The 21,784-nt window shown below is 34.0% G+C and overlaps 1 protein-coding gene across 3 annotated transcripts; it reads left to right on the plus strand.

The window, feature by feature from the left end:
* Positions 1 to 6,661: 6,661 nt before the first annotated feature.
* On the plus strand, positions 6,662 to 10,774 carry LOC111910355 (oligouridylate-binding protein 1B). Of its 3 annotated transcripts, XM_023906193.3 has the most exons (13): positions 6,662 to 6,901; positions 7,563 to 7,619; positions 8,266 to 8,327; positions 8,650 to 8,752; positions 8,830 to 8,906; positions 8,979 to 9,040; positions 9,129 to 9,216; positions 9,315 to 9,390; positions 9,478 to 9,508; positions 9,596 to 9,715; positions 9,784 to 9,869; positions 9,969 to 10,145; positions 10,238 to 10,774. In XM_023906193.3, exons 1-13 carry the CDS (start codon positions 6,791 to 6,793, stop codon positions 10,508 to 10,510), a joined length of 1,323 nt encoding a protein of 440 aa, XP_023761961.1. In that variant the 5' UTR covers positions 6,662 to 6,790; the 3' UTR covers positions 10,511 to 10,774. The 3 variants fall into 3 exon arrangements, with proteins under 3 accessions (XP_023761961.1, XP_023761962.1, XP_023761963.1); XM_023906194.3 differs by lacking the exon at positions 7,563 to 7,619 and having other exon boundaries at positions 6,663 to 6,901; XM_023906195.3 differs by lacking the exons at positions 7,563 to 7,619; positions 8,266 to 8,327 and having other exon boundaries at positions 6,752 to 6,901.
* Positions 10,775 to 21,784: the final 11,010 nt, after the last annotated feature.

Genomic DNA, 21,784 nt, shown 5'->3' on the forward strand with positions numbered 1-21,784 from the left:
TCCCGAACCTGACCCCTCTCCTGAACCGCCATCTACCGGCCTCGATCGAAGTACCACCATTCTACAATACATCACAGTAAACATTAAAGATACTGATACTTCCTGAGGGATCACAACTACTTACAAGTTCCCTGGTCTTGTCTTGGCCTTCCTTGGTTCGGGTACAGATCCTCTGCTTTCAGTAGTACGGGCCCATACTACCTTCCACATCTATCCGTACCTTCTTCAAGGATTGCCTCGACTCCACCAGATCCCTTTCACTATTGCTGATCACTACTATACTCATCCTAGGCTCGCCCTAGGGAAATCTCCGACTCTACTTGATCCAGTCCTCAGCTGCTGTAGACCTCCTTGTAATGCCAATTAGACATTACCCGAATACCATCACACATGACGAGGCTCAGATAATGCTTCGAGTACCCGACTCATCCTTACAACGGTTGGACTCTAACAAGAGCTGCACAGTAGGATCAAATCCGGTACTCTAAGATTATTCAATCCTGATCACATGTGACGTGACGTATTCGCCTAGTGGCCAATTCCCATTATTCAGAGTCCCACATAGCACGAAGCAAGCAGCATTCAGACAAGAGAAACAACCTCAAGCAACTCCGCTCTCATAGAGAGAAACTGAACTAGCACACAACGCTAAACTTGCACTAACAGGCATAACCTAAACAGGCTACCCTACTGCTGTCTACTCGATACTAGCATGCAATTCTCACACAACTGAAACACATAAAACAGGCACATAAGGCATCACTCCTAGATCCTTAGTCCTATTCTAGCATGTTGTTCTACAAAAGCTGATAAACATAACATAAACTTGTATGGGTACTTTGGGGAATACTTACTTGAGCTCGGCCGGTCGCGCACATCACACACTTCGTTCTTTCTCGAAACTCTTTTCTCAGTTTTTAGAAAACATTTTCTTTTAGAAAATCCTTTAATCCCTCGATTTGAGTTCAGACACCCCCGAAGGTGTGTCTGAATCCCTCAAACCAGGGCTCTGATACCAACTTGTAACGACTCAATTTTCACGTCCAAAAATTTCGTTTTAAAACATTACTTTAGAGAACATTAGTAATTAAAACATTGTTTGATCAAACCATAACACAACATAAACCATGTCTAAAAGCCAAATCATACAACCAATCAAAATATCAGAGTATAAATCCCAGAGAATCTCGTAAATGCGGAAACCAGAGAGTGTGTGTGTGTGATATGCTGCTACCGCGCCGGCTCCTTTCCCCTAGCTGAGGAGGTACTTGAAACCAAAACTGAAAACCGTAAGCACGAAGCTTAGTGAGTTCCTCCATCGTACCACACACCATACAAACATATAACATACATACTGTCAGGCTATTATGGGGTGCCTAACTACCCGGTACGGCCATTCTGGGGTGCCGACTACCCGTGTCAAGCCATTCTGGGGTGCTGACTACCCGTGTCAAGCCATTTTGGGGTGCTGACTACCCATCGGTCCTAACAACCGATCCTCGGGGACTAGTCCCCTCCTACTATCTCTATTGCATATACCATAACAAGCCAGCATGCAAACATATTATCACGTACTGTCAGACATTTCTGGGGTGTCTGAACTACCCTTCGGTCCTATCAACCGATCTCTACTTCTATCTCATATAACATATCATGCTAGCACATAACATATCAGGTAGTAGCAAACCTAGATGATATCACAAAGACAATCATCTATCATACGACTCCTACTGGTGGGCCGACATTGAAGCCGTAGACCCACCGCTACTGGAAGGTAACTAACCTCGAAGTAGCTGCTGATCTGATCGGGAACTGACTGCCCACTGCTGCTGCTGCTGCTCCGGAAATCCTCCGGCTGCAATTCCCACAACATACTCAATCAAACACTGCTAACTGTCCTTTGGGTAAAATGACCATTTTACCCCTGATCTTGACCTAAGTCAAAGTCAGAGTCAACTTTCAGTTGACCCGACTCGCCGAGTTGGCTTTCCAACTCGCCGAGTCCCTACCCAAACGTTTGCCCTGAATCCCGTTTCTACTCGTCGAGTTAGGCGACGACTCGACGAGTTCTCCTTCTAAACTGATACTCATGTCCTTCATCCTACTCGCCGAGTTGTATGAACAACTCGTCGAGTTCATCTTCATCCGATGAACACTTATGCTAAGACTCGCCGAGTTGTATGAACAACTCGCCGAGTCTGTTCTTGATCTAAGGAGATTGCCTTGAACTCGCCGAGTCAGGGCATTGACTCGCCGAGTTCCTCCATGGATGAGTTCAGCTTCTGACCTACTGAGTCACACCCCGTGACTCACTGCTCACTCGACACTACGAAACGGGGACAAACTCGGAGACTCGCGAACAGACTCGCCGAGTCACATGAACGACTCGCCGAGTCGCTGCCATGCACTCACTAAATACACAGATCTGCTCGATTCCAGTCCATGCCATTCACAGATCTGGACTCCTAAAACACGAATCACACGTAAAGTTTCCAACTTTACGTGTAGATATTCTCCAATATGGATTTTAGGGTTCAATATGTACCCAAAAGGGTAGATCTAAGGTCTTCATGCAATAAGGGTCCATAAAGGCAACAGATCTGAGCTCCTGGAGCTCAACCATGCCTAGATCTAAGGGCCAATCAGCTTATTATGGAATAATTTGCACATATAAACTTGGGGATTGGCTCAAGAATGACTTAAATGAAGTAATGAGCATAGAAACAGGGGGAAAACGAATTATACCTCAAAGTAACTGCTGAAGGAGTACAAAGATGCCTGGATTCCTTCCTTTCCTCTTGATCTACTTCCCCTTTTGCCTCAAAACCTTCAAGAACACACAACAATGGCTTCAAACTCTCAATGAACAAGCTTAGAACGAGGGCTGGGAGCTCTGGGAGGTGAATGGGGGCTGGCTTGGGGCAGATATGTTGTTTAAATAGGGTGCAAACCCCTGAAACTTAGGGTTTCATCCAACAGCTGTGACTCGCCGAGTCCAGGATATGGACTCGCCGAGTCGCCAACTTAAACGTGTCCCGGGTCCCGCATCTACTCGGCGAGTCGGACCTATGACTCGCCGAGTCTAAGGCTAAAAGAAGAGAAATACTCAAATAAGATTTACGTACCAGGAACCAGGTGCTACAAAGATGCATCCCAAATAGTGGGTAGTGTGTTTCCAATACAGTGTTGATTTAGAAGTAGAGACTCATAACTGAACTGACTAAAGTAAACCTATATGTCTATGCTTGTGTACATAATATATAACTAATGAATCAAGCGACCTTCAGACGGACATCCGATCCCACCAAACCACATCTCAACGAAGAAAAGGAAATAGGGCGGACAAGCCTTCCTAAGTCCTTCAATCATTATTTATATATATCTATACAAGCACGGACATACGTCTAACTACGCTTGAATGTGTAACAGTGAAAATCATATCGTGAAGTAAAAGTGTACAGTGTGGAATAACCGGATCGTGAAGTATAAGCGTATCGCGTGGAATAACCGACTTGTGAAGTATAAGCATACAATGGAATAACCGAGTCGTGAAGTATAAGCGTATACTGTGGGATAATCAAATCGTGAAGTATAAGTGTACAGTGTGGGATAATCATATCGTGAAGTATAAGTGTATCATGAAGTGGAAACGTTATCGAGTAGGAGTTTAAACTAGGTAAAAGCGAAGCAACCGTATCTAACAGGTAAAAGTAAAAGTATACGACAAGAAAGAGAACTTTGATGAAAACCTTGGAAAAACCTTTATACTTAGGAAAATCACTACTTGGCATTCCTTGGTAAAATGAGTTTGAAAACCTTTAGAAATTCTTTGGAAATCTTTTCATAAATCAGTTTAAAATGAACTTGGATAAAACAGTATAAGTAAGAGTTTTGAATAAGTGAAAACATTTTAGAAAACCATTTATAGTGTCCTACTCGGTAAAACGGTTTACAGTGTGGTAAATCATTGTGCATGCGGGTTATCAATCACATGTGATTGATATGATAACTAACATGTTTAACTTGTATTCCCCCCCTATAAAACATGTAAAAGCATTTAAAAGGTTCATTCAAGGGTATGAACTCACCTGGTGTAAGTGGATCCGATGAATGTGCCGGTTGGGTGCTCGGTGTCAAGTAAGGACTTGAGCACACTTAGTGACCTATTAACATATGATAACATATGTTCACATACAATTAGTACATTTAATACTAATTTAACAAGTATACGCACCCTAAAGAGCGGAAAACACTTGGTTAAGTGTTTGGGGTGTCCCGGATAACACCTAAGGGCTCAAATGGCTTAGGAATGGAGTTTACTCTTCAAGAGTAAACTCTATACACTTAGTTTACGGCCCTGGGACAACTCCCATGAGTTTACGGCCGTAAACTCATGGTGAGAGTGTTCTAGAGTGTTTAAAGGCTCTATCTTGATCATGAAATTATGCTAGGTCCAAATCCAAAAGGTATGAATGGGTTTAAGGCTTTTAAAGGGACCAAATGGGAGTTTATGGCCCCAACCATGGGAGTTTACGGCCTTAAGCTCCCAAGGACCTCTTCCTTGGATGTTTTAAGTCTTAAATGGTAGATGATAAAATCCTAAGCACTTTTCCAAGTCAAATGAGGAGTTTAGGGCACCAAATAACCCCTTTGTAGGAGTTTACGGCCCAGGTACCCTTCCATGAGGGGTTTACGGCCGTAAACTCCTTATGGAGTTGTTTTAATTGCATCTAAGGTCCCTAGCTTGTTGTTGGTCGTTTCTAGAATTTAATCCAATGTCATTGGTGTGTTTAAGGGCATTTTTAACACACAAATATGAGTTTACTCCCCATGAAGAGGAGTTTACGGCCCAAGCATGTTCTTGGGCAGTAAACTCATGTTTACTCCCCAAAATGCTAGTTCAAGGTGTTCTAAGTCCGATTCCATGAGCCTACAAGTCATATCTAAGCCTTAGGGACAATTTGGAGAGGTTTTGGGGCTTAAAAACCCCATTAAACAGTGTTCACGGCCCAAGAGTGTTCTTGGGCCGTAAACTCATGATTATGTCCCTATTTTATGATTTAAACTCGAATTTGCATGCTAGATAGGCTATACAACAAGTTAGGATAGTTTACCTACTCGTTTGGGGCTCGAAACGGATGATTTTTGGCTCGGAAAAAATTTGTAGAGAGAGAGTTTAGAGAGAGAGTAAAAAGATGGAAATGGAGTTTACTCTCCCTTATATAGGGGTTGGAGTTGAAGCTCAGTGGAAATCTACCCAATACTGCCGTTATACGGGACTTTTGGTCGCACCTGATTTAGTGGTCGTAATAATAAAAACTAAAATTTTCCAATTTAATGGAAATGTAAAGTAAGTGTCTTTATCTCTTTTATCACGACGTTAACGACATATAATATAAATAAATAAAACATTTATTTATTTTGCGACCTCCAGATAACGGAACTTTTTTAAAAATGGGATATTCCGTTAACGGTAACGGGGTAATGTAACGGAATAACTTTGGGTTGTCACATTTTCCGTCCATCATCAATTTTGCATATTTTTTTTCACAATTCCAAAGAAGAAAGCAAACATCATTTAACATGTTTATTTTTTTTAAAAACATTGTAAAACACATAATTTCATCATTCTTATATTCGATGAAAACGCCCACACATCTTGTATTGCCATCGACATCCCTCTATCGCCACTCACACCTTTCCTAGATACTCTATTTCTTCCACTACTCTGACAAACCACTCTAACCCCACATTCATCTTTATCTTATTTCTTCTTGAATCGCAGTCCATTAATAACTATATCCGTTCAAAGATGCGATTTTAATTGTTAAAATATGAGTTTGAATTGATTGGAAGTTTAAATAGGTTTTGCTATATGTTGAAGTTGAATTTTAGATTAATTACTTGGTGGTGGTAGTGACTGATGGAGATGGATGGTTATGGTGGTGATGGAAGGTGGTTTTTGTTGCTAGACTTGGATGGCGGCAGTAAGAAGTAAATGATGGTGGCTGGAGTGGACGGTGTTGGCCGGAAAAGATGAACGATACACAGTTTAATGGTAAATAATGTATACAAAAAAACATTAAATTGCAATACCTCATAAAATGGTAAGTGTGGCGAATTGTATACAAACAAATAAAGTGACTAAATATGTATAAAAGTGATAGTTTATTACCTATAAAGTTATTTCCCCTGTTAAATAGGCTTCTTGAAGCATTAGAACAATAACCAAACAATGGTTATAGTCATTGATTTTTTTATAGAAAAAAATCTTAAACAACAAACTCGAACCATATATGCTTCTTTTATAAATCTAACTCGAAAACCGAATGACACCTATTTGTAATCAGAAACCAAAAATCAAACCGTGGTTAAAACCGCACCATACAATTTTAAAAATCAAAAAATTCATGTATTCGATTTTCAGTTTAATTTTGGTCAAAAACCGAACCACACCATGCTAAACCTCATTTGACATTTGAATCAAAACCAAAATGTTGTAAAATTTGCATGCTAAACCTCATTTGACATTTGAATAAAAACCAAAATGTTGTAAAATTTGCGGAACAATTAAGAGATGGGTAAATATTCTGGTTTACAAGACTTGAGGGACCATTGTTGTCATTTTGTTAACGTTATCTGCTTGTTTTGGTATTCTCTCTTTCCCGTCATTTTATTTCCCCGAGGGCGCTTGTTCTTTCGATCTTTATTCAGTATATTGAAACCCTAACCCCCAAATTCGATACACAATTCAATCGACCTCTAAGGATTATATTCGTGATAAAAAAGAATGCAACATCAACATCAGAGGTTGAAGCAACAACAACAGCAAGCTCTTATGCAGCAAGCTCTCCTTCAACAACAATCTCTCTATCATCCTGGCCTCTTAGCACCTCCACAGGTTCGGACGCACCGTGTATTGTGATTCTGTAATGTATATCCACGAATTTCCATGTTTGTATGTTAGCGTTGCCATTTTTGAGCTAGGAAATTCATTTTGTTGATTGATCATCGGATTATGATCACGGTGCCTGTAACTTTTTGTTAGTTGCGATAATTTCTAGGAAATTAAATTTTTTTGCTTGTTTCTTTGTGAAATGTAACGACTTGGATCGTGTCGTTTTTTAATTTTGACGATTTTGTTGCCATGTTCCCTTAACTATGTGAAACCAAATGGATTTGGATTTTTTGCTTTCCCAAGCTCGGTTTACTCTCCCCTTCCCAAAACCAGAACTCCTTTAATGTTTTTTTTGGATATCTAGTCCAATTACTTTTGAGATACAAGATTGATGCTGGATTTTGTTACTTATTTAAAACAAACATTATTAACTTTTTAATACTCCTTTAAATTCTTTTATGTGGATGTCAAAAGTTTAGGATCCTCGAAAATTTTCAACTTTTAAATTTTTATATGATTTTTCAAAAGTCAATTAGTAGCTCTTTGCTTTGAACTGAGCTATTACATGTTGAATTCTGACTGATTAATGTTCTTTCTTTTTCTTTTCTTCCTATAAACTCTTTCCTTTGTGATTAATGGCTTCTTAGTCATGCAATGTTTTCAGGCAATTAAACATGCCTGTCTTGATTCTCATGGGAGACTGGGTGAATGCTTTTTATTCGTGAGACCCTCTTTTCTCCAAAAGTTCTTATTTTGATTATTTAAAGTTTTGGAGGGCAAAGTATTTAAGTCTTGACTTTTAAGTCATAAGCATCTGTATAGGTTTCTGCTTTTGAAGAATTACTCTTGTGGGGGTTATCTATTGCATTGCTATAGTCATTTCTTCATGGAAATCCATACTTCCATCATCACTTTACAATTTACATATGGTTTCAAAACATTAAATGTCATGGCAACATACCGTTTTTTTAGTGGATAGTTTACTAAATTGTTACCAGAGATGGGTGCATAACTGCATAAAATATTAAAACCCTGTTTTAAACACATAAGAACAGTGGAATGTTTGTAAGGAACTGCTGTGAACTTTAGGAAGTCAGCCTCATTTTCTTTAATGAGTTTTCTTCTTTTACCTTTTTAGCTTATATAGGGAATTTGTTTGGACAATTATTTGTTTCATGTTGGTTTTCCTTTGGTGGCTGTGTGTGTAGTTTAGTAGTGGATAGTGGATACACTTTGCCTTCTCACCCGTTCTTCTTTGGACCTGATTTACTCTATAGTTAGTGGGGTTCTTTATCTTTTTCTTTTTTACTCTTAGCTTGCTATTTTTTTTTAGTCTTTTTTCCTTTTTTCACTTTTTTATTTTGCAGATTGAGCCAATCCCAAGTGGAAATCTGCCTCCTGGGTTTGATCCAAATACATGCCGCAGTGTGTGAGTGGTTTACAGATGATTTTTCTAGTTCCTATTTTTTTTTTTTTTTCCTTTTTCATTCGCATGACAAAAACCTTGATCTATCTACTCCCCCAAGCCAACTGTGTGTTGTTAAATTGGTATATCCACAACATTTTCTTAATACATCCAGATTCTAAAGTTTGTAGCTTAGTGTAATTTGTAAAAAGCGTTAATTATATAGTATATAGGAATAGGATGTGTATTTGTTTACATGTATTGAGTGGATATCTATTCCTAGAGTTATTTTTGTTTGTTTTGTTTTTATAACACGTGTAGTTTCTTTATTTTTGAGATATTTCAGGTATGTGGGGAATATTCATATGCAAGTAACCGAACCACTTCTTCAAGAAGTTTTTGCAAGCACTGGTCCTGTTGAAGGCTGCAAACTCATTAGAAAAGAGAAGGTACCCATTTCTGTTTCAAACATTCTACTCAAGTCTGCATTCAATTTATATTTTGATTTTTTTTTCTTTATTTGCAGTCATCTTATGGGTTTATACACTACTTTGATCGTAGATCAGCTGCACTTGCTATCGTATCTCTAAATGGAAGACATTTGTAAGTGTTTCTGAATTCTTATGAGGAGTTTATATCATATCTTACTTAACCACTTATTGATGTTATTGTTAGGTTTGGACAACCTATTAAAGTTAATTGGGCATATGCCAGTGGACAGAGGGAGGACACTTCTGGTACTTATATTATTATTATTACTATTACTATTATAATAAAATAATAGTAATAATTGGATCTCATGGCATTTCTACTTTTGGTTTATAGGTCACTACAACATATTTGTTGGTGATCTGAGCCCTGAAGTCACTGATGCTATGTTGTTTGCATGCTTCTCTGTTTATGCTAGTTGTTCGTGAGTACATACATACATACATACATCTCCTTTTAACTCCCTATATATAAATCTACCACATACACTCATATTATTATTATTATTATTATAATAAACAGGGATGCGAGGGTTATGTGGGATCAAAAAACGGGTCGTTCACGAGGTTTTGGGTTTGTTTCCTTCCGGAATCAACAGGTTTATATTCAATAAACTAAAACTTTTCCAGATATTGGATTTTAATATTTTATGAATTTTGAACCAAAATTATTAATTCCTGTTCAGGATGCTCAAAGTGCTATCAATGACTTAACCGGTAAGACTTTTCTTAAAAAGTTCACTTATTTTATTTCTGATGTTGAATAAATATAAAATTATAAATTCAGAATGTTTATTTTTTTAGGGAAATGGCTCGGAAGTAGACAAATACGCTGCAATTGGGCCACCAAAGGTGCTGGTACTAGTGAAGAAAAACAGGGATCAGATTCCAAAAGTGTAGTGGAGCTAACAAATGGGTCTTCAGGTATATTCCAAAAAAAATTATAAATATTTAATTTTTTGATTTTTTTTCTCTAATATTCTTTTTTTCAGAGGATGGGAAGGAGCCTGTTAATAGCGAGGCCCCTGAAAATAACCCACAGTATACAACTGTTTATGTTGGCAACCTTGCTCCAGAAGTAAGGAATCATATATTCCTTTCTTAACCAAAAATCAAAATAAAAAATAGAATTATATATAATGTTTTTTTTAAAAAAATAAAAATAAATAAATTATAGGTTACTCAGCTTGAGCTGCATCGGCATTTCCATTCCCTTGGTGCTGGTATAATTGAGGAAGTTAGGATTCAACCGGATAAAGGATTTGGTTTTGTGAGATACAATACACATGGTGAAGCGGCTTTAGCAATTCAAATGGGAAACACCCAATCCATTCTTTATGGCAAACAAATTAAGGTTAGCCTTTACCCTTTAAATAATTAAAATGTATCTATATCTTTATCTATATCTTTTAAATGATTAAAATGTTAAATGGGGAATTGCATTAGTGTTCTTGGGGAAGCAAGCCGACGCCACCTGGAACGAGTTCAAATCCGCTTCCGCCACCTGTCGCAGCACCGATGTTGTCAGCGGCTGACCTGTTGGCGTATGAGCGACAGCTGGCGATAAGTAAGATGGGAATGGGAGGGCTGATGCATCCTAGTCAGCATCATTTTAAACAAGGGGGGATGAGTGTGGGTGCAGCCGGGGCTAGCCAGGCCATTTATGATGGTGGTTTTCAGAGTGTTGCTGCTGCACAGCAACTCATGTATTATCAGTGACTTGTTTGTTGTTGAGAGGGTTTGAATGAAGAGTTGTTTGTGTTGTTTTTACTTGTTAGAAGGGTTATGATGTTTTTCTTCCTTTTTTTTTTTTTTCTTTTTCTTTTTTGTTTTGTTTTCTGATTATTTTACCCTTTTACCCCAAAATGTTGTCCTACTTATATATATATATGAATATGATTGCCATGAGTACGGATGGATATCAGATATGTATGATGTAATGTTTAATGTTAATGATGGGGATGCATGTTTGTTTGTACTAAATTTTGGTCCGAACATGGTTATCATTTATCAACTATTAAGCCTTTTATGTTCTCTAAGAGCTCGATTAAGTTATATTTTTTAGCATTATCATCTTGAATTTCAGAAAACATATATATATATATATATATATATATATATATATATATATATATATATATATATATATATATATATATATATATATATATATATATATATATATATATAATACAGAAGGTGAAGTTAACCAAATCTACTGCTTTTGTTGATGATTTGAAAATATAGATGTATTTTGTTGATTGTTTTGAAAAATCTTTGGGATAGACCCACACAAGTAAAATGTCGAGGGGTGTTTGGATGTTTATCTTGGGAGCAAGCATATAACATAAAATCATCAAAATAAAATAATTAGTTACAACAAATGTTGATGAAAATACTGAATATGTGTTTCAACATTCATTAATTCGTTAGTTATGTGGTTGATTTAAAGCTCCAACTTTTAAAAAGAAACTAAAATATAAAATAGACAAAGAAACATGACATTTCAAAAGGAAGTAGGTGTGCCACATTCATATAAGGTTAAGCAAATGAACAAATAAGTAATCTTATTTTGGAGCTATTAATTAAAATGATCAACATTTTAAATCATTGCTTAACCAACTTTTCCACAAATTCCACCATATTACAACCTAGATCACAGTATATTCACAAATTAGCTATATATAACGATTAATGTCACGCATTAATGTCACGTAATCTCAACTATACAAAATATGTATTCCTACGAATAATAACTATGAAATTAATTTGTACTCGTGAAATATAAATATTAGGGTCTATAATATGAATGTCAATGGGGGTAAACAGACCGCCCCATCCCACTCCCAAAAATCCTCCATCCCCGCCCTCATTTGGACAATCTTTTTTTAGGCTAAAGAAACTAATTTTTGGACTGAAAAAAGTTATTTTTTAAGTAAAAGTAGTTATTTATAACATAATTTTAAATGTTAAAAACAAAAATATTATAACATCTCAAAAACATTATAAAATCAACTTAAAAACATGTTATTTTGTAGAATTTTGGAAGCTCAAAATCATTGTTATTATTTATTATATTTATATAATTAATATATATTAATGTAAATAATATATTAACGGAGGCCCCATTCGTGGTTCGGGACGGGACTGACCATCTCAGCCCCTGCCCCGCCCCCCGATTTTTTAAACAAATATCCCCATACGAGATAGGGGTCCCATAATATTTTTTTGACATCTATAGTCTAAATATTGAGGCATATATTTATAAGTCTCCTCCATCACTTGTTCACTTAATAACCTCTTTCTACTTGAGAAATCTTATTCAAAGTGTTATTCTTTAAAAAATGTATTATCAGTCATTCATGAAGATGGCTGGAAAAGGTAAAAGGAGTTGCAAGCTCCTCCAATAATAACAAAAATTGTTAACTTTGTGAAAATACAGAATGTCATTGTTCGATCCTTAACCCATTCTTGGATGTTGACTCATATCATAAAATCTTTTTTCGTGGTGGACCAATTCCACGAGTGATGCCCACTTATATATTGGAAGTTATGCAAAACTACGAAAAAGCTCTTAATAGACGGACTAAAAAAGGTGTTGAAAATCATTGCACGCAGAGCCTTTATAGTAGTAAAGATCCAAAAAAAAGAAAAAGAAATATGTTATCCCACTTCTTATATCCCAAATTGGGATATCCGGGAGATAGAGTAAAACACATTCCGATTGCATTAGGGATGCAAGTTTTGCCCACGGATTCGGATCCCTGCAATGATTGGATCGGGTATTTCCGGTCTTAAAGGGTAGCGGATCGGTGATGGAGTTTACGGTTCATATTCGAAGCGGGGACAGGGTGGGGACGGGTATGATACTATCCGCTCCGTTAAGACCGGATATATATATATATATATATATATATATATATATATATATATATATATATATATATATATATATATATATATATATATATATATATAGAGAGAGAGAGAGAGAGAGAGAGGTGCAGAATCAATCATACATGCACACAATAGATAGTGAAAACATTTTAACATATATATATATATATATATATATATATATATATATATATATATATATATATATATATATATATATATATATATATATATATAAGGTTGAGATCGGTTGAAACTCAAAGTTTCCCGAGAATCTGAGAACTAAAAGTGGAGCGTTGGATCAAAAGTAATTTATTAAGGACATGATCGTCATCTTACCAATCTCATTTAATGTTTAATTTTTTTTGTGTTATTTAATATATTAATATAAATGTCTAAAAATTAACAAAATAACTCAAAATTTCGGATTTATTTATTTTTAAATAATTTTCGATTTTTTAAAAAAATGAGATTTTTTAATTTTTTTTTCAAAAAACATGAATTTTTCAAAAAAAAAAAAATGAAAAAAAATAATTTTTAAAAAACTGCATCTTTTTTTCAAAAAAAAAACTGCATTTTTTTTTCAAAAAAATCTGTATTTTTTTAAAACCTGCATTTTTTCTAGAAAAAAACTGTATTTTTATTTCAAAATAACTGCATTTTTTTCAAAAAAAAAAAAGCAATTTTTTCAAAATTGTATTTTTTTTTTAAAAAAAATCAACGTTTTTAGGTGCATATATGTATATTTTTTCAAATGCATATATGCATATTTTTTTATACTATAATATTCGTAAGTAAATTATAAAAAATCTCATTTTTATTAATCAATCTATAAACATAATACAAGTATTTTATTTGATACAAAATAAAATATAAAAAAAACTATAAAGATTCACAGTGTTATCTTTCTTCATATCAAGATTTCCATATTTTTTTCAATTTATCATTTTTCACCTCTTCAATATTTTCCAAAAATTCTTCAAAATCTACAGGAAAAAAATTGGTTAATGCAAGAACACGCACATGTATATATCATGTAAGATTCACATGTGATTGTATCTTTTAAGATTTAAATGTGAAATTCACAAGAAAATTTTAAAAAAATAATTAACGAAGAACACTTACACAAAATGCATGTGTGCATATAGACGTAATTCATATGTGATTCACTTGTGATTTACATGTGAATCATATGTAATTCACTTATGATTTACATGTGAATCACATGTAATTGATATGTGATTCACTTGTGATTTACATGTGATTAATATGTGAATTACATGTGAATCACATATAATTCATATGTGATTAACTTGTGAATCACATGTAATTTATAGGTAATTCACTTGTAATTTACATGTGAATCACAAATTAATCATATGTGAATTACATGTGAATCACATGTAATTCATATGTGAATTACATGTTATTTACATGTGAATCACATGTAATTCATATGTGATTTACACGTGAATCACATGTAATTCATATTTACATGTGAATCATATGTGATTAAAATGTGAATCATATTTGAATTACATGTTATTTACATGTGAATCACATGTAATTCATATGTGATTCACTTGTGATTTACATGTGAATCATATGTAAATTACATGTGATTTACATGTGAATCACATTTAATTCATATATAAAGTTTGCAACCAAAATACTTCAATAAAATTATATTTTCATTTATATATTATACTAATGGATTAGTTTTTGGTCACCGAATCAGAAATCAATGATGGAACAGAAAATATCCCAAAGATTAATTAAAATATACCTCTTTCCTCAATGTAAAATGACCAAAATCCAAACGAAAATGACTGTTATACTTTGATGAGACATTTAATCTTATAGGAATTCTAAATTTTAGAGCATCAAGGTCAATATCAAGAGCAAATCTGCAAATGCAAGAAGAAATACAGGAAATTAGCAAACTTTTTTTTTGTAATAGTTTTATTAAAGAGAAAGATATTAGTTTCTCATATATGTAGATGAATTTAGTAAAATTCATCCAACTATACCTGCAAAGCAGTTGCTGTTTCATAAGCAACTTTACGGCTAACAAAATTGTTGCTCTTCATAAATTCCATAAAATGGAAGGAATTACATTCATTCAAGATTCGTCAATTCCAATGGAATGATACATTCTCCAAGAAGAAATACAGGAAATTAGTAAATCTTTTTTTTTTTTTTTTTTTTTTTTTGTAATAGTTTTATCAAAGAGCATGATATTAGTTTCTCATATATATAGTTGAATTTATTAAAATTCATCTAACTGTACCTGCAAAGTGGTTGCTGTTTCATAAGCAACTTTAGGGCTAACAAAATTGTTCCTCTTCATAAATTCCAGAAAATGGAAGGAATTAAATTCATTCAGGAATCGTCTATTCCAATGGAATGATACATTCCATTCATTTTCCATCATACCAAGGTTGAGCTCTTTGAGGGTTGCATAGATCCTACATGGCATTTTCCTTACAATCTTCGTGATCATGTAGTATACACCCAAACAAGACCCCACTGCAACCATTGCCAAAGGGGTGTCTTTCGTGCTCTGAAAAAGATAACACAAGCCTCAGATATAAGCAAGTAAAACATAGAATTCATTAAATCATGAACCACTTTTGGAAATATGAGTTTAATTAATGAATATAGTAACCTACCAGGATAATACATGTGACTGCAACTCGAACATCAACTTCTCCATCTTCAGAAATAATATATTTCCTCACCAGCCAATATCTGAAACCAACTCCTAACAAAATGTTCAAAACACAAGTTTCATTTTTGTTACAATATCGTCAAAATTTATACAAAATCAAATGTTTTAACAATTAATGTAAAAAGACACAAATAAAGTTTACTTGGAATCTGCCATAAAGGAGGAGGATGATGACACAACATATGAGATAAAATGAACTCATAACGAACGTTTCTATTTACTTTGATGACTTGGAGTGATTATACAAATAAAAAAAATTATTCTGCCTGAAAATTAAAACCCATGGGAGATCAATTGTCCGAGGAGGAACGTCGGGTTATTAACAAAGCCAAGCGGGATCTTGCTAAAGAATACAACTGGGATTAGTTGTAGTTTTTTTAGTCGTGTGTTTCGTCTATAAAAATGTAAAGGTAAATGAATTATATATAAAGTTTTGTCTTCATATACATAAAAAATATATATGGAATCGTGTATACAAAAAGGTAAATGAATTATATATGTAGACAAATTTATGTAGGGAATCGTGTATATATGTAGACAAATTTATGCATGGAATCTATGCCATTTTGTCTTCATATATATGTAATTTATGCATGGAATCTATGTCACTTTGTCTTTATATGTATGAAATTTATGCATGAATCTATGCCACTTTGTCTTCAAATCAAAGAATCAGTTGATATATATATATATATATATATATATATATATATATATATATATATATATATATATATATATATATATATATAAAAGACATTAACTCCAGGCAGTAGCAAAGCACCACGTCTTCAAATCAAAGAATCACTTCAATGTTGTCTTCGTCATCTTCAGCGGACGATGCTCTTGATAATGTAGTGCAGTCGGTCGTTTCCATACGTAATATGCTACAACAACGTCTTAACAACATTGGATCAAGCAACGATCAACGTAAACGAAGAAGATATATTCAAAGACAGCGTGAAGCGGCCCACCAACGTCTCATGCAAGATTATTTTGACGAGAATGCTCTCTTTGAAGGATATTATTTTCACAGACGGTTCCGGATGCATAAAGATTTGTTTATGCGTATTGTAGAAGGTGTGACTTCAGTGTCTGAGTATATGCAACAACGCGCAGACGCAAGAGGTACATTAGGCTTTGATGAAATTCAAAAATGTACTGATGTATTTCGTATGTTAGCATATGGCACCCCCCTGATGCACTAGACGAGAGTTTTAGAATGTCTGCACGTACTGCCCGAGATAGTCTTCATGAATTTTGCATAGTTGTCATGTCTTTGTATGGTCCACGATATTTGCGTCGGCCTAATGCTTGTGACATACAACAATTGTATGCTCATCATGGAAATGTCCATGGTTTGTCTGGGATGTTAGGAAGTTTAGATTGCATGCACTGGAGATGGAATGCGTGTTCTAACGCATATCAAGGACAATACACAAAGGGCAATTATCATTATCCCACGGTCGTACTTGAAGTTGTAGCGTCACAAGATTTGTTGATCTGGCATGCCTTTTTTGGTAGTGCCGGTTCGCTTAATAACGTTAATATTATCAATAATTCACCAATATTCAACAAGGTGTATGACGGTACTACCCCAAATTCGTCATTTGTACTGCGAGGAACAGAATACAAATCTGGGTACTATCTTGTAGATGGGATCTATCCTGACCTTTCTGTTTTCGTTAAAAGTTTGCCATGTCCGGATGACCCTTAGAGAGCCAAATTTAAGAGAGTTCAAGAAAAAGCAAGAAAAGATATTGAACGAGCGTTTGGAGCACTTAAAAAGCGTTGGCAGATAGTTGCAAAACCATCCATGTTTCGTGATATTTCTAATATGATAGAGGTGATGTATACATGTATCATATTGCATAATATGATATTAGAACATGAAGAAAACGCGATATGTGAGTACGACGAGAATGAAGTCATCCCGGAGACACAGCCACTAGAATATGGTGGTCAAGAATGGATGCAAAGATTGAGGATAATTCAGAGTGTAGTAATCCATACCGATCTTCGCCGCCATTTGACTGATCATCTTTGGACGATGAACAATCTTGATCTAAATATGCCACCAGAAGACGAATTGGAAGGCCAGTATTCGGAGGAAGACCCGTTGCTGTAGTATGTGGTTTTTTTTATGAAGTGAGTTTTAATAATGAAGTGTGTTTTTTTTTATGTATTAAATCATGTTTTAATAATAAAGTGTGTTTTTTTGTGTATTAAATAAAAAATATTTGTCTATTAAAATAAAGTAATTAAATTAAATTACATAAAATAAATAGAAAAAATATATTTATTAAAATATAGTAATTAAATTAAATTAGAAAAAAGAAAATACAAAAAATTGAGTGCTAAGAGTGTTACCACTCCTTACAAAATGTTAAGTGTAAGTGTTAAACAAAGAAAAATAATGTGGCATTAAAAATACTTATGTGGCAAGGTGCCAAGAGTGTCACCACTTCTCTTAGTCTTATGGCATTTAAAATATGCACCATTAGTTTCATCATGATAAGATTCACATACTCAAAACAAAAAATATCTTTTAACCTCCATAATCATGACCGTTGATGATAAACCCAAGTAAATTTAACGACAGAGCAATAGTTTAACAAACAAAACTCTATTAAGACCATCTGGTATGGATAGCACGCCGGGTTCGTGGTTAAGCTGGACCACGGCCACGGCCGTGCACACCATCCCGGCGGGTCGTGCTTCGTGGTCGTTCGTTGTGCGTATCACGAATTGAAACGGAGAATGTGATTGGTCGTGGGATTGCAACAACTATATATATATATATATATATATATATATATATATATATATATATATATATATATATATATATATTACCTTTCAAACAAATTAAATCTTTTCTATAAATGTCACACTTTCTATTATATACTCTCACACAATTTCTCATTTCTTTTCTCATAATCACACTCTATTTTGCATTCATTCAAAATAAATGACTCCTAAAAGAATGAATTGCTCAGAAAATGAAAAAGAAAACTTAGCACGAACATGGGTAGCGGCTTCAGAAGACTCAGTAAAGTCTCCTAATTTTTGAGTAAAAGTTGGAAACGTTTTCCATGAGTTAATGGGTTGTTAAAGTCATAGTCTTGATGAAATATGTTTGAAGTATTGGAATATGAGGGTTAAATGCCTTGAATTTAATGGTATTTATAACTTTATTATAAACAACGTGCAGGAAGGTGACCCGTTTGTTGTGGTCATGCACCATTATGAAGACACGAAACACACACCGTGTAAACACGTCAAAGCTTAACGAAAATTGAGTGAGTGTCCAAAATTTAGTCATTAAAAATAAGGTTTAAAAACTAGTTTAAGTTGTTTGTGGTTACATTTTTATGTTTTTTTTTTAATTTTATGTTGTGTGTTTTAAATTAATGTAATCTTGTTTCATTGAATAAAAAACTAGTTTGAAAAAATATATTTTATTGTGTTTTTGAATTAAATTTAATTAAAAAAAATGTTTCATTGTGTTTTAATGTATTTTTGAATTAAATTTAAATTAAAAAAAATGAGGTGAAGTGGTGTGTTTAGTGGTAGGTATCTCATGGTTAGTGATAGGAAGTGTGGTGATGATGTGACACCATCACTATAGTGGTTAATGATAAGTATAACGGATGACCTAATTGTACGAGTCCATACATCCTTTAATAAACACACACACACACACACACACACATATATATATATATATATATATATATATATATATATATATATATATATATATATATATATATATAATGTTTTTTATTAAATGGGTATCCATCGGGTTCTCCGTACACGTTGGGGATTTTTTTATTTGAATCTGTCGGTGATTAGGCAGCGCTGGGACAGGGATGGGGTGTGGGGATCGGAGTTCGGGTACGGAAACGAGTATTGTAATCTCCGCCAATATCCTCCCACAGTTGCGTCTCTACGCTTAGTCTAAAATCCAAAAACTTTCCTACACTTCTACATAAAACTTAGTATGATCATTAGGTAAAGTAGGCAAATCCATAAATAAAAAGAAACTAAAGATCTTAACCCAAATTAAATATGAGACAACTAGACTATTACAGTTTATCTATCTATCTATCTAATAAAAGAGTGCATCTTATGCCATGTGTCATTTCCTCAGCCCCTCCCTAACTTTTTTCCCACCTAAATTTACAAAGTGAATAACCGATTTTACCCTTCTACTCCCCCGGTCTGTTGAATCCAAATCAGGTGTTGATTTTCTGCCTATTTTCCTTGTCTGATTATTCGTATTATTGGGATTCAACATTTCAAATTTGAATTCCTATTAAACTCTTTTGAAATCACGATTATTTCTTTTTTCCAATGTTTTGAAAACCGGACCGGACCGGCCGGTTGAACCTTAAAACCGCTTGTAAACCAAACCGGAAAAAACCAACGGTTCAACCAAAAACCGGTGTGGCCTAACCAAAAAAACTGGTGGTTTTAGAAAAATAGATATAAAATTTGTACTGAGTGAAAACCAAGGGGAGGGTCCATTTTTATTTGAGACGTCCACTCTTTGTTTCTATGTATCTTTAGTACTCGGCTCCTTTATATAGAACTCTAAAAGCCCCCACTTCAGTTTTTTGGCGATGTGGGACGTGGGAGCAAACTAAATAAACATAAAATAATTACAATGGAGTCTCCTTATTCCTCTCTACACTCAATACTACGGTAACTTTTTTCTTTTTTCTTTTTATTTTTTCTATTTTCTTTATAACAAACATTTAAGAAAGAATCATACAAATTATTAGAACACAAAACTTAAAAATGTGTTGTTTTTATTTTAAATCGTATTATATATATATATATATATATATATATATATATATATATATATATATATATATATATATATATATATATATGACATCATCCGGTTCATCTGGTTTTTGGGACTGGTTCGGTCGAACCAATTAAACCATCAACCCGGTGGCACAATCGGTTCAACATCAGGTCCGATTTTCAAAACATTGCTTTTTGCAAATCAGAAATGCAATCCTATCAAAAGTTGAAACTAATAGACTGGGTATTCTTTCCACGTCATATATACCTCGACCCATCTTCTAACCTGTTACATATTGCATATACAGCTTCAACCAAGCTAATTGAAATCGATTTGAAGATTATTTGGGTCATTTAATCTCAGGGAATTAATTTCAAGCTTATTCAACTTATTCGATAGTAGGTTATTCATCAAACTTGCTTCTTCTTCCTGCAGAGGGATAAAAAGAAAATAAAAATCAATGATTAGAACATGGGTTGGTAGACAAAATCATACAAGTTACTAGTACTCCTTGTGTATCCGTTGGGGACAATACGGGTTACCATATTGTTCGTTCATATGTAAGTATAGACTTAGGTCTCGTTTGATAGTTGTTGACTGAGAAATGTTGACTAGGAAATGTATGTATGGGTAAACAATTATTGTTGTGGAACGGACTCATGGGCATGAGTTTCTATCTAGAAGACAAGCTTCTATATTTTTCAAAGGCAAAACTATTGGGACTTTTGGCATTGTTCACCCATAGGTACTACCTACCTACTGCTCTTCATTTTTAACAAACACTCCTTACAAATTGATAGTTACATTATTATTATTTTTGTTTATAGTTTTTGGGTGACTTTCAGGTGCTGGAGAATCTGACATACCAGATCTATGCTCATTTGTGGAACTCAACCTCCAAAGCCTACTATAAATTATGATATTTATGAGGGTAGTGGAAAATTATATTCCATTTTAAAAGGATGATTGTTTTTATTTAAATTGATAAAAATAATTATCTGATTTTTTTTTGGAATGAGAGATGTGTACTATGTAAGATTTTGTTATTGTTTTCTTAAAAACCATGTAATACTGGTATATGAGTTTTTGGTTGCTCATGGTTTGAGGTTGTTGCATTTGCTTTTATATATATATATATATATATATATATATATATATATATATATATATATATATATATATATAGTTTGTATTTCAGTTTTAACAATGGCTCAATAACTTATTCAAGTTCATCACTATTATAACTAATCAAATCGGGAATCAGGGGAGGCTAGGGGTAGATAAACTTTATAATTTTGGTGTTTATTGGTGTTGTATTTAGTGTTATTGTTGTTGTATTTATATTCATCAATTAAAAGGGATAACTGAATGAGATTGCACATTTGTTAAATCATGTGGCTAATGATCACCTGATAACCATAAAACCAACTTTTTTCATGAATACTTTGACAAGAAAAATCCATAATAGAAAGAATGGTATGACATAATTTAATTTGTTCTTAATATTATAAATTATATCTTATTATTATTTAAGATAGATGAA

Source organism: Lactuca sativa, chromosome 5 (assembly GCF_002870075.4).
Source record: "Lactuca sativa cultivar Salinas chromosome 5, Lsat_Salinas_v11, whole genome shotgun sequence".
NCBI classification, from domain to species: domain Eukaryota; kingdom Viridiplantae; phylum Streptophyta; class Magnoliopsida; order Asterales; family Asteraceae; genus Lactuca; species Lactuca sativa.